Source organism: Lepisosteus oculatus, chromosome 13, assembly GCF_040954835.1.
Source record: "Lepisosteus oculatus isolate fLepOcu1 chromosome 13, fLepOcu1.hap2, whole genome shotgun sequence".
NCBI lineage: Eukaryota > Metazoa > Chordata > Actinopteri > Semionotiformes > Lepisosteidae > Lepisosteus > Lepisosteus oculatus.
Window position 1 is genome coordinate 15,235,611 of NC_090708.1, and position 14,792 is coordinate 15,250,402.

The 14,792-nt window shown below is 37.3% G+C and overlaps 1 protein-coding gene across 2 annotated transcripts in view; it reads left to right on the plus strand.

Annotated features, from left to right (window-relative positions):
- Positions 1–1,139: 1,139 nt before the first annotated feature.
- The window catches only part of plod2 (procollagen-lysine, 2-oxoglutarate 5-dioxygenase 2), a 46,410-nt gene continuing 32,757 nt past the window's right edge, over positions 1,140–14,792 (plus strand). Inside the window, exon 1 of one of the 2 annotated variants that reach the window (XM_006637705.3) lies at positions 1,140–1,525. In XM_006637705.3, the coding sequence (XP_006637768.2) occupies positions 1,330–1,525 (196 nt within the window). In that variant the 5' untranslated portion in view covers positions 1,140–1,329. The remainder of the gene's footprint in view (positions 1,526–14,792) is intronic. The other variant, XM_006637706.3, reaches the window with a different exon arrangement.

Sequence of the window (14,792 nt, forward strand, 5' to 3'; positions counted from 1 at the left end):
ATCTGTTCTTTTTCTTTTTCCCGTTTACAACCACTTTTGTGCAATATATGCCAGGGACCTGTGCAATACATTTATATTTATATTTATATCTATGGTTACATCTATATTTATATTCATACGTGTGATATGATTTTCTGTGTACTGTTCTGTTCTAGTTTCCTCTTGTGTGTCCGGACTGTGAGTAACTCTTGTATTGTATTGTATGTATTGTACTATTATTATATAATTCGTTACACTGTGGCTGCGTTGTGTGTGTTAAGCTGCTGTTGCACTGCAATTTCCCTCACGGGATCAATAAAGTATCTATCTATATATGACAATATGCAGTGGTTCTGGAATAATTGCTTCCAGCTTTTACATAGCAAATTGAAAGTGTATTGATTGTCTGCTAAATATTTCAGCTTTTGCTTATCTTTTATATCTTTTACTATGTAGACAAATGCACAAAGTGCTGCTTTAAACTGAGGATGTATTTAATTTGGATTGAATCTCCATCTGCGTTACTAGTCTCGAACATGCATTCCATAATAATCAAATACATGACCTTAAGTACATCTGTGCTTAAAATATGTTGTCTAATATTTTATAATATTGTGTATTATACATAATACATATTGTTATATATAATATCCATGTATTTTATAATCTCTTATAATCGTGTTTATACCATTTTTCATAATGAGTAATAATACGCTTTAACAATCAAATAAAACATTTAATTACCAAATCAAACTGAAAGTAACAAGTTTAAACGTAGTTTTAAAATATCTGCCGCTAGTAAGTTACTTCGTTGCCATGGAGCAATGGCAAGGTGCAATAGAAGTACAGTTCACAGTTGAGTGATACAGTACTGTTGCTTCTCACGCATTTGTGTAAAGAAATAACGTGTACAGTAAATCACATGAAGTCTTTCACTTTGAAATGCACATAACAAAAACCTTTTACAATATGTACTTAGGACAAACCAAGAGAACAAAGTCAAACACAGCTGCCATTGTTGTGCAGGCAAGCAAGTGTTAAAAATTCTGTCGCTTTTCACCTCCTCCGTGTGAATCAGATATACCGTTATCTTAAAAAAAAAAGCTAACGTATGTTCCTAGAAGATCGGGACTGTTATATATGCAATTGCAATTAAAGAACCACGCCTTCAGCTCTCTCCACTTTCAGAAATAACAGTATTTATACCATCCCCCAGGGCTTCTCGCTGCTCAATCTCTCAGTCCAACCCCGGGACGCCAGTGCTGGCTAAAGTACGCAAATTTGCCGATTTTTTACTATCGCGAGAGAGCCCCCTATCCTTGGTCTGTATGGACCAACTTTGCCAGTTTTATGTGCTACCGTACAGCTAAGGCAAAATTACGACGTGATCCTGAAACGCAAGACTTCAACCGGGGGAGATTGTACTGTATATACATGAATATGGCGATGGAGTACCTCCAATTTTTTTATCTCTGCATTTTTGCAGTGTTATTTTTAACGCATTCAGTCCGGTGTGTGAGCAAAGACCCTGAACCAATTCCAACAGGTGAGAAATGTGTCTTTTTCTCTGTTTTGTTTCTTACATTAACCCTTTTTGAATCTTTTTTTTCCCCTCCACAGACTTGTTCTATTTCAGTGGAAGAGTTCTGAAAGTTGTTAGGAGGAAATTGGCGACCTGTTAATAAATGTGACCGCTTTACATGACAGAGAACTCAAGCTTTAATCCATTATCAGATTTTAAGATTGACTACCGTTTTTATCTGTATGAATAACTCAATTTTTATCGCGAATTTTAATTGCAATAATTTAATCTTTATCATCATATACACATGCCACAGATAACACCACATCGTAACTAATAGCAGTTTCTGGGGTTAACCACTTTGATTTGATTTTTGCAGAATATGACACTTCATACAATTCAGTCATTTTTTTTTTGTCTGGGAGGTTATCGATGCTATGAAAATCACGGAACTATTTGTGCTTGCTGAACTTTTATTTGAAGCTTTATTGTCAGAGTGAAACCGCAAACTGGTGGATGAATACGTGTGGGGGGGAAGACTTTCCTTTTTCTCCGGGGTGATTGAAAGATAAAACGAACCCCCTTTTCTTGTGAACAGAGCAAGAAGTGCTAGCCAAGGTATCAATGTCTGGGCATACTCGAGTGCAGTGTGTCCAACATACAGTATAGCTGAAATGTATTCAATACATTATGACCATATACTTTAAAAGCATCATCATAGTAAAAGTACGTCTTGTGGATTACAACTCACTATACTTTTATACTCCTGCAATTACTGACACAACGTAACATTTCTTTTGTCAGACATTAATTGTAACCGCTTGCTAGCATAAAATTATCTGTTCTCAAATAGTACTATGTATTGACCACTCTCTGTGCTGACGTATAAGAACTTAATTAAAAATGTCTTTTACGTTTTTCCATGTAACCCCCTAAACCCAAGTATATTGCTTTAATGTAGTTTTTTAATTAAAACTTTTACAGTTTTTTTCCAGCTTACTCAACAAATTGAATGCATGTGTAAGTTTAAATACACAGTAAATGTTATGTGTGTAACATTTAAATGGGGTGGTCTGTCAGATCAAAATCAATTTCTTTAACAAAAAGTCTTAGGCACATTTTAAAAAGAATCCTTTTTAGAAATAAATCCCACTGACATTTTTTAATGGTACAATGAAATGTGTTCTTGGAGAGCTCAGCAAACAGGTATTCACATGATCAGCTTGTACAAATATCTCCATGATGCAAAATATACTATTTCAATGGTTTTGTTTCCATAACACATTCTTTATTCTGTGTAGAGGGAAATAATTAAATATATCTTGATTTAAATGTAAGATTATGTAAAGTCCCTTAAATTATAGACTATTGTCATTTGAATTAAAAGTATGGTCTATTTAAAGACTTCTTTTTCTATGGAAAAACAGTTTGAGAACCAAACATCATTTAGAATGTATGCTCAATTTTGTCATATATACAGGTAGGCTTAGTAGTATCTGGGGAAACAAGGTTTTAATAATGAACCTAACACAGTTTAACTACAGTTTGAGAAATCCAAAACAGGTTGACTTTATGAACATGTTTAAAGTTCTGTGGACTATGAATATCCTTAAGGATGTCACTGAATTGCTTTCCCATTACATCCATATTATTTTAGTAAAACGCAGTGTATTGGTAACATAGGGCACCTTGTAAAACCCACTGCCAGGCTGTAAGTGAATCCATATGTGTGAGTCTGAATCCATATGAAGAGAGTCTACTTTCCATGACTCCTCGTGTTAATACGATGCATGTTTCTGTAGTGAGGATTGCCTGGTGCTGTACTTAAGATTCTGGAGCTCAGTGGACTGGTAGGTTCACGTTCTGTGCTTCTGTCTTTGTGGAACACTAGAATACAGGTTCTTAACCACAGGGCTCTAGAAACAAGGCAAAAACACTACTTAATGTAGGAAAAATGTGTTTAACTATGTTGTAAACTGTTTTACTTAATGAGATAAGCATTTCCCAAAGCCTGATGTTGAGGAAATAATATTTTAATGTATTGAATAATTGAAATGATGATAAAAGTTTATTGAGTAAGTGCTGGTCTACTGTACATCTGCCTCAGAAGGCAAGATGAATGTGCAGTGTGAGCAGTAGTGTGGCTTACATATATATACAGCAAACAATAGTTAGTGTCAGGTTCCATTTATTTGTTATGTGCAGTTTTCACAGAACCATATATTGATTGTGTTGCTTAAAAGAAAACAGCCTGTGTTGTCCATAGTTACATAACCTATAATCTGTAAATACTAGGTATTCTCCAAAGATATAATTTATGACAATGATATGTTATCTTAGGCAAACCCAACATTTTGAAAATGCTTGTCAGGTAAGAAAAGTTTTTCTTTTTCCTTAACAACAGGTGTTAAAGTAGTATGTGTTTTTACAGGAATAGAAATAAATAGCTCACTGGCAAATCAAAATCAGTTTTCGTTTTGCAAAGCTTGTAATGTTGATAGCCCATTAGGCATGCCTCAAGAACTCTATGTGCAGTAGAACAATATAGTACCCAAAACATTCATTCATTAGCAATGAATGGAATACTTTTAGTCCAGGTTTAGAGATGGTTTTTGGAGATCTTTCTCTCTGTGGTATATGACTCTGTATTGGTTGTTGGGCTGATCAACTTTTACTGGGATCAGTATTTTTGACAAAATAGATTGTATTTCCTTTTCAGTTATTGATTAGGTAATTGTATAAAAGCTTTGTTTACCTGTGTAAAAGCATACCAAACATATTCACAAAAATATTAACTGCACCACAAGCTGAACAGAATGTATGACATACCAAAATACAGGTTTGTGAAAAGTCATGAAGATTTAAATAAATTTGTGGGGGTTTGCATATGATTAGTGCCATCCATGTTTGCCAGGAGACCCAGTGATACTTGTATGACATATCATACAAAACCATAAGTACTTTATTGTGGGAGCTGAGATACTTGTTGAGCATCCTGGAGTTTCTACTGAGAGTGATATTAACCTTCACTACATGTAAGGTTCATAGTTTCCATAGATTATTTGTTTCAGAGTTATGTTCGAGTGAAGTGAGATTTCACTGGCCTACAGAAAAAAAGTTTCAACCATTCTTTTCAATTTTGCAACACTGGAGATTTGTGGTTCTGTTTCAATTCACAGAGAGAACAAGCCCCTTGATTATATGTGTCTTTTCCATCTCTAAATATGAGTAGCCACTAGCCACTAGCCTTTGCTAGTGTATGTTATTTCACATCCACCCTTCCTCCTCCTCACCAGTTTTACAGGACCTCCTGTCATTTCCACAGATAAGCCAGATGTGTGTAAATTCCTCATCCATTACAATAGTCGGTTTTGCAGGGACAGTGTGTTTAGTATGGTACAAAATGGTGTTATTGAACAGAAATTCGAGTGGAGGTCAAATTCTAATGTCACACTTCTGCTTCCCTGCACATAAAATGTTCCCTGGCTTAACATGGCATCTCATGCATTCTCTTGAGCATCCCTCCCTCCACCTCAACATCACTGGTGCAGTAAACCTCCTGGCCCATACCTCCAATAAGGATGAGATGGAGCTGATCTCTGACCAGCACTGTCAGAGTGCAAAGCACACTATCTCTTTATTCCTCAGCTTGTCTTGCCATTATTAGTTTTTGACAGAACAACTGTAATGTTTTATGATAGGATTGTGACCCAGTAATCGTTACCCATACCCCCTAGATATCAAAAGTAAGGCAGTTTTGTCAGTCTCCCATTTAAATGAGACCCTAGAAGTCACTATCAAGTTACTTTCAACCTTTCTTTAAATGGTCTGTGGCAATGCCAGAGATACAGTACGACAGTGAGTGCAAGAGGTTAATGCCATACCTTGTCGGGACTATAAGCCTTAATGAACCTGTACATTTTAATTATGTTCTAGAGATTCTAGAGTCTCATTAATGGCTGTCTTAGAAAGCTGGCTTGTCTTTTGTAGAAAGGCCTGGGATTTAAAACATGCCACTTTTCTATAGTGATTATTTTATGATGGTTTCTTGTGCATGAAACTTGTTTTTAAAGTTGATTTGGAACTCCACTAAATATGTGGAAGTCATATGTGAGACTGTGGTGTCTGTTCTTATTACACTGAAATTAGACTTGTATTTCCTGTAAAACATTTTTAACTTTAGAATGATTCCTGTAAAACTTATTAGATATTTAACACTTTATAAAAAGCTGTAAGGATGTGCTGAGAAGAAAATTCCTAAGAAGTATTTAAAAGTGTGTGCAAATATAAACACTTTTATAAATAACAAGAATATTCTGCTTGACGTCTCCGAAGCAGCTGTGGGCAGTGTGCCAGCTGTATCCCTGTTAATATAAGATCCTGCTGTCTTCTGTTGTGTGGTACTGCATGGGACAGGGCATGGAAAGGTCATTACTGAACAGTATATTTTAATTTTGAAGAAATATTTCAAATGTATAATATTTCTTGAAAAACACGATTCAACACGATTCATACCCAATCTTAAAATCTTATCTTTTCAGCTTGCTGTTCTTTATAAAATAAGTAAAATACCCATGGTTTGTCCAAAGGGATACATGTATTTTGGTTTTGTTTTTTATTGCTGATCATGATGCAGAGTGTGAGATCCATCTTGGTTGACCTCTTATTTTAATAACGCATAGTTGAAGAATTCACATCATATAATTTCATCCTTCTCTTTGCATTTCAATCATCCTGGAGTGAGTAGCTCATTATCAAAGCTACCAGACGAAGGGTCACAGTCTTTCATATCCATATCCAGACAATATTAGTGGTTAGGACTTGCCAAGTTGTGCCTAGTGCAGCAACTTTCACTGAATGTACAATAATGTACACTGAATGTACTTTAATATCTGCATTTCATTAAGAAAAACACACTGTAAACAAGTTGCAGCCTTTTTCTTTTTATGTTTTAAAGGGCTTATTTAGTTTCCTGCATTTGTTTCATCCTACTTTTTACATTTCCTTTATAATGTCTCCAGCCACTCTTTGGCTGCTTTATGTTGAATCATAATTTTAGGAGTTATTGCACCACATCAGTAGCACAACAAATGTGGGGAAAAATGTTTTCATTCTTCAATATCACTTTACTATCATGTGGATTGGATAGTAATTCTGCTGGAACATTTGATTGTAATACAACTGTGACAGGTTACATATGATGTACATGTGGACACTTAAGAGGAATTAAATATTGATCGTAGTATCAAAAGCTATGTTTGACAAACTAAACAACGGCTATTCTGTTGACACTTCTTCACTGTTCTTTTGTCTGATTAGTTCATTGACAGTTTTATTATCTGTTTTGTAGTCCTTTCGGTCAGCAATTAAAAAAATGCTAATAGCTTGGAAAAAGGCTAGTCAGTTGCACATACAGTAGGTGCCAACATTTCAAAAGCATAACTGTAACAGATAGGGAAGTGCTGAAGCATGGCATTCTTAATGGAAGACATGAAGAATTCCTCCTGTCTGCTGCCTTTCTGTATTTGGATAAGAAACTGAAGAAAACTTGGAGTCTAAAAATAAACACCTGAAAAGCATGTCAGCTAGTCAGCTTGAAATTAAGCAGGCAAAAACATTTGTGACATGCTGCATTCACAAAAAATGAAAATGTAACCAACTAACATTTAATTGAAAAAAGGTAAAAAAAATATAGTGCTATTGACTGTAAAATCCTTGAGGAATTAGTTGGCTTGTTGTCTTGATATTCTACCAACTAGCTTTTTAAAAAACATTTTAGTTGTTTTATTAATTGATTTATTTAATAGTGAATGGTTCACTTTTATAAGGCATTTTTCCCAGTTATTAAGCCCCTTCGAAAAGGAGAAATCTGGATCCTTCTATGCTTAATTATAGAGCTATTCATAGAGACCTTCCCTTCATAGGCAAGATTATTGAGAAAGGTATTTTCAATCAATTTACCAACTTTTTGAATAAACTATTTTGATAACTTTCAATCTGACTTTTGACTATATCACAGCACTGAGGACTGCTCTTACAAAGGTACTAAATGATATCCGCCTGAATACTAATTCAGGTGCAATATCAGTCCTGGTCTTACTGGATCTTAGCGCAGCTTTTGATACTGTCGACCAAAAAATACTTCTGCATAGATTGGAAAATTGGGTTGATCTTAGGTGGTTCATTTAAGATGTATTTAGAAGGTAGGGGTAATTATGTCACTATTGGCAATTATAAATCCGAACAGACAACCATGGAGTGCGGAGTTCCCCAAGGCTCAATTCTTGGGCCTCTTCAATTCAATCTTTACATGCTTCCACTAGGTCAAAGTTTGCAAGATAAAAAGGTTGCTTTTCATAGTTATGCACATGACACTCAGATCTATTTAGCTCTTTCAGCCAATGACTACGGTACTCTGATTTACTCTGTCAATGCCTAGAGAAAATAAGTAACTGGAAACAAAATTTTCTTCATTTGAACAAAGACAAGTTTGAGATAATTCTCTGTGGGAACAAAGAGGGAAGGCTTAAAGTGCTTACCTTGACTCTAGGGTTCTAAAGACTAAAAACCAAGTCAGAAATCTTGGTGTATTAATAGATGAAGAGCTTCGTTTCAGTGACTGTATTAAAGTAACAACTAAATCAGCCTTTCATCATCTTAAAAATATAGCTAAAATTAGAGGTTTTATGTTAAAGCAGGACTTGGAGAAACTCATTTATGCTTTTAACTCTAGTACAGTGGACTATTGTAACGCTCTTTTGATTGGCCTTCCCAAAAAGACCATTAGACAGTTGCAACTTATTCAAAATGCTGCTGCTAGAATTTTAACAAGGGCCAAGAAAACTGAGCATATTACTCCAAATCAAAGATGTTGCCCTCTACAGCTAGAGGGTGCCCCTTTTCTGTCCTGTCCCTAGTGTCCTGTGCTTTGCTTGTCCTTCTGGTGTGTCCCTGTCTGGGGCTATATATTTCCAGTTCACGCTTTCCTCCTCGCTCAGTATTGAGGTTCGGATGTCTTGAGACCCACCTAGCACCAGGTCGCCCCACGTCCATGGCCTGAGGGCATAGGTTTCTATACGGCATTTCCTTGGGTTGTCTACTCTGATATCAGTGATAAAATGGTGAGCTTTTTTCTGTTCCTCTATTCTCATTGCTGGATACCATCTCCCAACATCTGTGCCTTTGAGTGGAACATTCAGCAGTATGCCGTTCCAACATCCGTGTACGAATACCTGGCTTTCCTCGAGTTATCACCTCCCCGTATAAGTGATAGAATGTTGAACATGGTTTTTGCCCAGTATGTGGTGTTTTTCTGTTTTTAACCTGGGTTTTTTGTTGTTACTTTGCTTTTTCTCTTGTTGTTTTGGTTTTTCACTTCCTGGTTTCCCTGCTCTCTGGTCCCCCTGACCCCTGTGTTGTGGAACACTTGGTTCCTACCTGTTTTTTGTGGTTTGTTACCCTGGTCTTCCAGGTTTATTTTAGTTGTGTTTGCTTTTGTACGTGTTTTTTGTTTCTCTTTGGAACTCTACCCGTCCCCCCCCCTCTACCCAAGAAAGGTTTCTACCCTGGAGGAGGGGGCACCTCTCAGTCGTGAACTCCTGGAGGTTTCCTTTCTGTTAAATGAGGTTTTTCCTCCCCCCAGTGCTGTGCAGCTCATTTATTTGTTGGACATCAGGAGCCGCCCATGAAGGGGGGGTGGATGTCACACCCTCTACACCTAGAGGGCGCTCCTTCTCTGTCCTCTCCCTAGTTTCCTGTGCTTTGCTTGTCCTTCCGGTGTGTCTCTGTCTGGGGCTATATATTTCTGGGCCACGCTTTCCTGCTCGCTCAGCATTGAGGCTCGGATGTCCTGAGACCCGCCTAGCACCAGGTCGTCCCACATCCACGGCCTGAGGGCATGGGTTTCTATATGGCATTTCCTGAACAGCTGACGCTGTTCTGCCGCTACGCACAGGGTCTTTTTTCGCTCTCCTGTCATTCCACGGTTCGTCCCTTCCGACATCCGTGACATTAGATCCTTACACTGGCTTCCAGTTAGTTATAGAATTGACTTCAAATTATTGCTCCTTGTGTATAAATCACTCAATGGCTTAGGCCCAAAATATATTAGACTTTATTGATCCCGTACGGAAATTGATGTGTTACAGCAGTCCAGCCCAAGACAAGCAAAAACAGACATCAGAATAAATGAAAAGTTATAAAAAATAAATATAAAATAAATAAAGAAAAATAAATACATAGGTGTGTGCAAAAAATGATTATCATAGTCACTGTAAAAACAATAACATATGTGCAAAACGTGCATAGGTTTATACAGATTGATTGTCCAAAAAGTACAATAGTGCAACATGCTGTCCATAGACGAGCAGATGAAGGGCTAACAGTCCTATCCTAGGGCAGCGTTATACACCCTGACAGCCGCAGGGAGGAAAGACCTGCGGAAACGTTCCCTTAAACACCGTAGCTGGAGAAGTCTGTTGCTAAAAGTGCTCCGCTGCCCAGTAACAGCATATTTCCAATATGTTTGAAGAATACAAGCCTGGTAGGTCTCTTAGGTCTTTAGGGACTGGTTAGCTAGTGGTGCTTAAGAGATGAAACTAAACATTGTGAAATGGCATTTAGCCATTACGCTGCTCATAGCTAGAACCAGCTCTCGAAGGATCTTAGATGTACCCCAACCTTAGCCATTTTGAATTTTAAGTTTTATTTTCCTCTGCTTAGCTTAGCTGCTTAGCTTAGCTTTTCTTTGTTTTATTGTGTTTTATTTATTTATTTTGTGATATTTTTTTCTGTTTTTTTAATGGTTTCTATTAATGTTAAGCACTTTGAATTACCTGTGTGTATGAAAATGTGCTATAGAAATACATTTCCCTTGCCTTGAAAAAAGGGAAAAAATAAGAACAAACACATACAAAACTTAAGTTTTTAGTGGTTTGTTTTCAATGCTGTTTCAGTGTGCTTTAAAAAGATACTGTCTGGTACATACTTTGCTCTTCAGTCATCCTGGAGAGAGTAGCTCATTAGACCTATAATGCTTAAATACTCACATCGATTCTTTTGGATCTAAACTACACATTTAGACGTCAGATTTGGCACACAATGGTTTATTATTATCAGTAGGTAATTCTGAAATGTGATAATCAACAGACTCTGATATGATGTTGTCCTTATATAAATTGAATAGTTAATAATTAATGACTAAGCTAATGTTATTGGATAAACTAAGGAAATGACAGGGATGTGCTTTGCCCTTTAATCAGTGTGTATAAGTGTGAAGACAGAAGTGCAGCATTCTATCAGAATGGTTTTTACCAGCATACTGTAGCTTCTGGAGAAATAGAGAGGTATTTATTCTCTCCCAGACCTTCACTCTTTAGATGCATATATTCTGAAATAAAACTCATGAAGTCTGAACATCTGGGGTGTTTCTTGCCTGTGATAAATTATCCCGTAAGGACACTTTGAGAAAGTTGAGGTCCAGGACCATGGAATGTGGTCTTGTTCTCTGGAAAGCAGTGACAGCATCTAGAAATGGCAGCTTGTTTATCTTAACTCTACTTGTACTTTCATTCTAGTTTTTTTGCTCTGTTGCAGCTGAGCTTGGGTAATTGATTTTTTTTAAGGAAATCCCCGAAAGGGAATTTTACATGAGCATTATCCTAATGCTCTCTTAATGGTTATTATATCACCATCCATAAAATACTAATTTTTAGCAATATCTATTTGCATAATAATTACCACCAACATTAATGGAACTATACTGTCTTGAGTCTTGATAATGATGCATCTACTGATCACATATTTTAAGCATGGGCAAGCCACCCACCACATGATTCCTCTCTTTTTTTTATTTATTTCAAGAGACAGTTATAATGTGTAATTTAAGCAACAGCTAATGCACGCCTCATGGATCAGTAAATGATAAGTGAGTGCCTAATTTGGAGAACTAACATACTGTTAATCTACTTGGAACGTTCTCCTTTGAATGTGGCAAAGGCTTTATAAACTTTATTGTTAGTCCTGTATGTTACAGAAGTTAAGGAATATTTTCAGTGAGATTTTAATTCTAACTTTCCAGTTTCCCTATGTTGTCTGCAGACATTGAACAGGTTCTCGTTTTGTGTGTGTTGTCTTTCATAATTCAGAGACATGGAATATATCCCAGTTAGAATGTTTTTGTAGAGAAACTGACCTTTTCTTTATTGTAGTATTTTACCATTATGTTCTCCTCTAAAATGTTCATACTCATTTGGAGATGGCAGAGTTCCGATTGTCCCTTTTTGACATTTGGTGATTTTTAGTGGTTAAACTGATAAAACAGGCATGTTTTGAATTCCGAAGCGATGCCTTCAGGATGGCCTGTGTGCGTGATCATTTGCAGGCCATTTGAGGCTGACACATTTGTTTTCAAATGCCATGAGGTCAGGTGCCATGGCCAGGTCTAATACTTTAGCATAAGCCCTAGAGTGACGAGGCAGGTAGAGACAGGACAAGATGAGACAAAAAGAGTAACCAGGAAGAGCAAGTGAATGTAAAAAAAAATATTTTCAGGACACCAATTATAATGCAGTGTTTGGGAATGGGAAGCAAAGATAATGCTGGGATTAGTGCTGAGTATAATGCTGCTAAAACATCTGGGATTCTGTTTAACTGTCACTGGAGACAAAGTTAGCTGCTGACTTCTGTGAAACTGACAAACCAGGTTCTGGGAACCTACGAGGGAAATGAGGGCATCTGAACCGTGCATGAGATTAAAAGTGAACATATTGACATTTTGACCATGAAAAGACACTAAGACACCTGGGCTTAGAAAATATTTATGTTCCTAAATGGCATGTTAAACACAGCCATTATTTCTTACCGGTTGATCAGTCATTTGTGAAGTTGAAGTATGAAGTCTGATTTTGTTTTTGTTGCTGGACTTCTGATTTGCTTTATTTTTTCTTTGCTGTACAATTCATGTTTACAAAGAGAAATCGTAGATAAATGATTATGCTCCCAGCTTCACAAAATATTCAGGTTTAATAAGTAATGGTGCGGTGCTGCATTCTGAGTTTTAAAGTTCTTTTTTAACTCATTCAAGATGTTGTACATGCATATTCAACATAACCCTCTGTGGATTGCCTGCAAAGTTAGTGGATTACATTATTGCTATGCTTTATGTCACTGCTGTGTTTTACTAATCAGGGTCAGTTTCTGGCCACAAAAAGGAAAGTTCTATTTCAGTTCCGGACAGCTGCAGTAATGTCTGTCTACCTCCAAAAACACAGAAATTCCACTGTATAGTTTTTTTTTGTGTGATCCAAGCAGTGCTTGAATTTCAGGCCTTGGTCTTCTGTAAATGGAAATGCAGAATCTGTTACAAGTGTAGGATGGGTCAAGTGCTGTGGTGCAGTTGTATTTTGTCCATTTAAGTTTGTTTTTCCCAGATGTTCCTTTTTAATGGATTCCTTGGAAATTTTAAATGTGATAATTACCCATTATTTTTGTTAGTAAGTTTGGAACAAGGTATATACCCTACTTAATCTCCGACAAGTATGGAAGTAAGCCATAGTTTACCGACCAGAAAGAAGGCATGTTTTATGAGCCTGTGAGAGTGCATGGTGGATTAGAAAACTAGTTGTTTTATTTTTAAACACTGTCAGGAGGTGCACAATGATGAATCACAACTCATGCCACCCACCTGTCATCCATCTAATTTATTCTGCAATGTGGAACTATGAAGGAAAACTGAAGGAATGCACTAAGTTAGTGAAATCTTAGTTAAATGTTATTTAAGTCCAGTTCCTTGTTCATGAATTCACCATACAGCCCATCTCTAAATAATGTGCTTCATAATGTTATGTCTGTGATGACCTGGCATCCCATCCAGGGTGTATCCTGCCTTGCACCTGTTGTTTACTGGGATAGGCTCTGACTCCCCTAGATTGGATAAAGCAGTTTGAAAATGGATGGATAATATAGCATTTTGTAAATAGAGAGCTGGTGCTTTAGGCCTTGAGCAATGATGCCATGTCACTGTTACTTTGAATGGCGCGTTTGATGCATTTGAGTTTTCTGAGTAGATTAGTCTTAATCAGCCTTATTGGCAAGTGATTAAAACAAATATTTATGAAACCTTTTAGGATTTTGACTACAATGCTGTACTGTACAAAGACAGGACTCATCAAAGATCAGACTTGCGCGTTCATGGCCACTGATTTGAACTTTCTTGTCGTTTCTTGCTGTGTTTGATCCTAGTGTGGCCTTTGACAGTATCAATTTTTTAAAAGTATAAATTTATAAGTGATATACACACCAAGCCTGACCTGACTGTCACGCCCTCTGCAGCCAGAGGGCGCTCCTTCTCTGTCCTGTCCCTAGTTTCCGGTCTGCTGTCCTTCCTGTCCCTCTCTTTCCCTTGGGCTATATATTTCCGGGTCTTGCACTCTGTCCTGGCTCAGCATTGACGTTCGGATGTCCTGAGACCCGCCTAACACCAGGGCGCCCCACGTCCGCTCCCTGAGGGCATAGGTTTCTATATGGCATTCCTGAACTCTTAACACTAATGAGCCCGGGCCTTTTTCCCGTCTCGCTGCTACGCATATGGGTCTTTTCTGCTCTCCTGCTCCCCACGGTTAGTCCCTTTGGACGTCCGTGACACTGACACCCTGTCTTGCTACATGCCTGACTTGTACCTGAAATTTTAGAAGACCATGCCAAAAGTTCGTCAGGGCCTAAATCACCTCTTTTTCATGGCATTTTCTCCATAGTTAACTTTGGTGCTTCTTAGTAGTTTTTTTCACAGTGGCATACAGTAAATGCTAAAATGTATTGTGTTGCTTTGAAAAGATACTATTGGATAATTTTCTTGCCTTCTGCCAATCATAAAATGCCGTCATTTACTTTGCTGGAACTTGGCAATGAAAATGGTTCAATTAGCTTGTGTTTTTCAGAGAACAAAATTAACTAAATTGCCTGAAAAATCTTAAAAAGCTTTTGGTATCACATCAGTGAAAAGACAGCTGATAATAGGGTATTTAATGACATGCACGTACTGCTTTCGTTTTGGGTCAGATGCCAGGATTTAGCTGTGAAAGTCTTCCCTTTTCCAACAAGACGTGTCTGTGATATTGGGAGTATTGCCAGTGAGTCAGGACGCTCACTGCTCTGTGAAAGTTTCCATAGACTATTTTTCCCAGTGTGTTACCGAAAACATTTGGCTATAAAGTCTGTCCTCCAGCTAGCAAAATAACACACCACGAATGTTTGCACAGAAATCCAGTGGAATGACTGAGTATTAACGGCAATC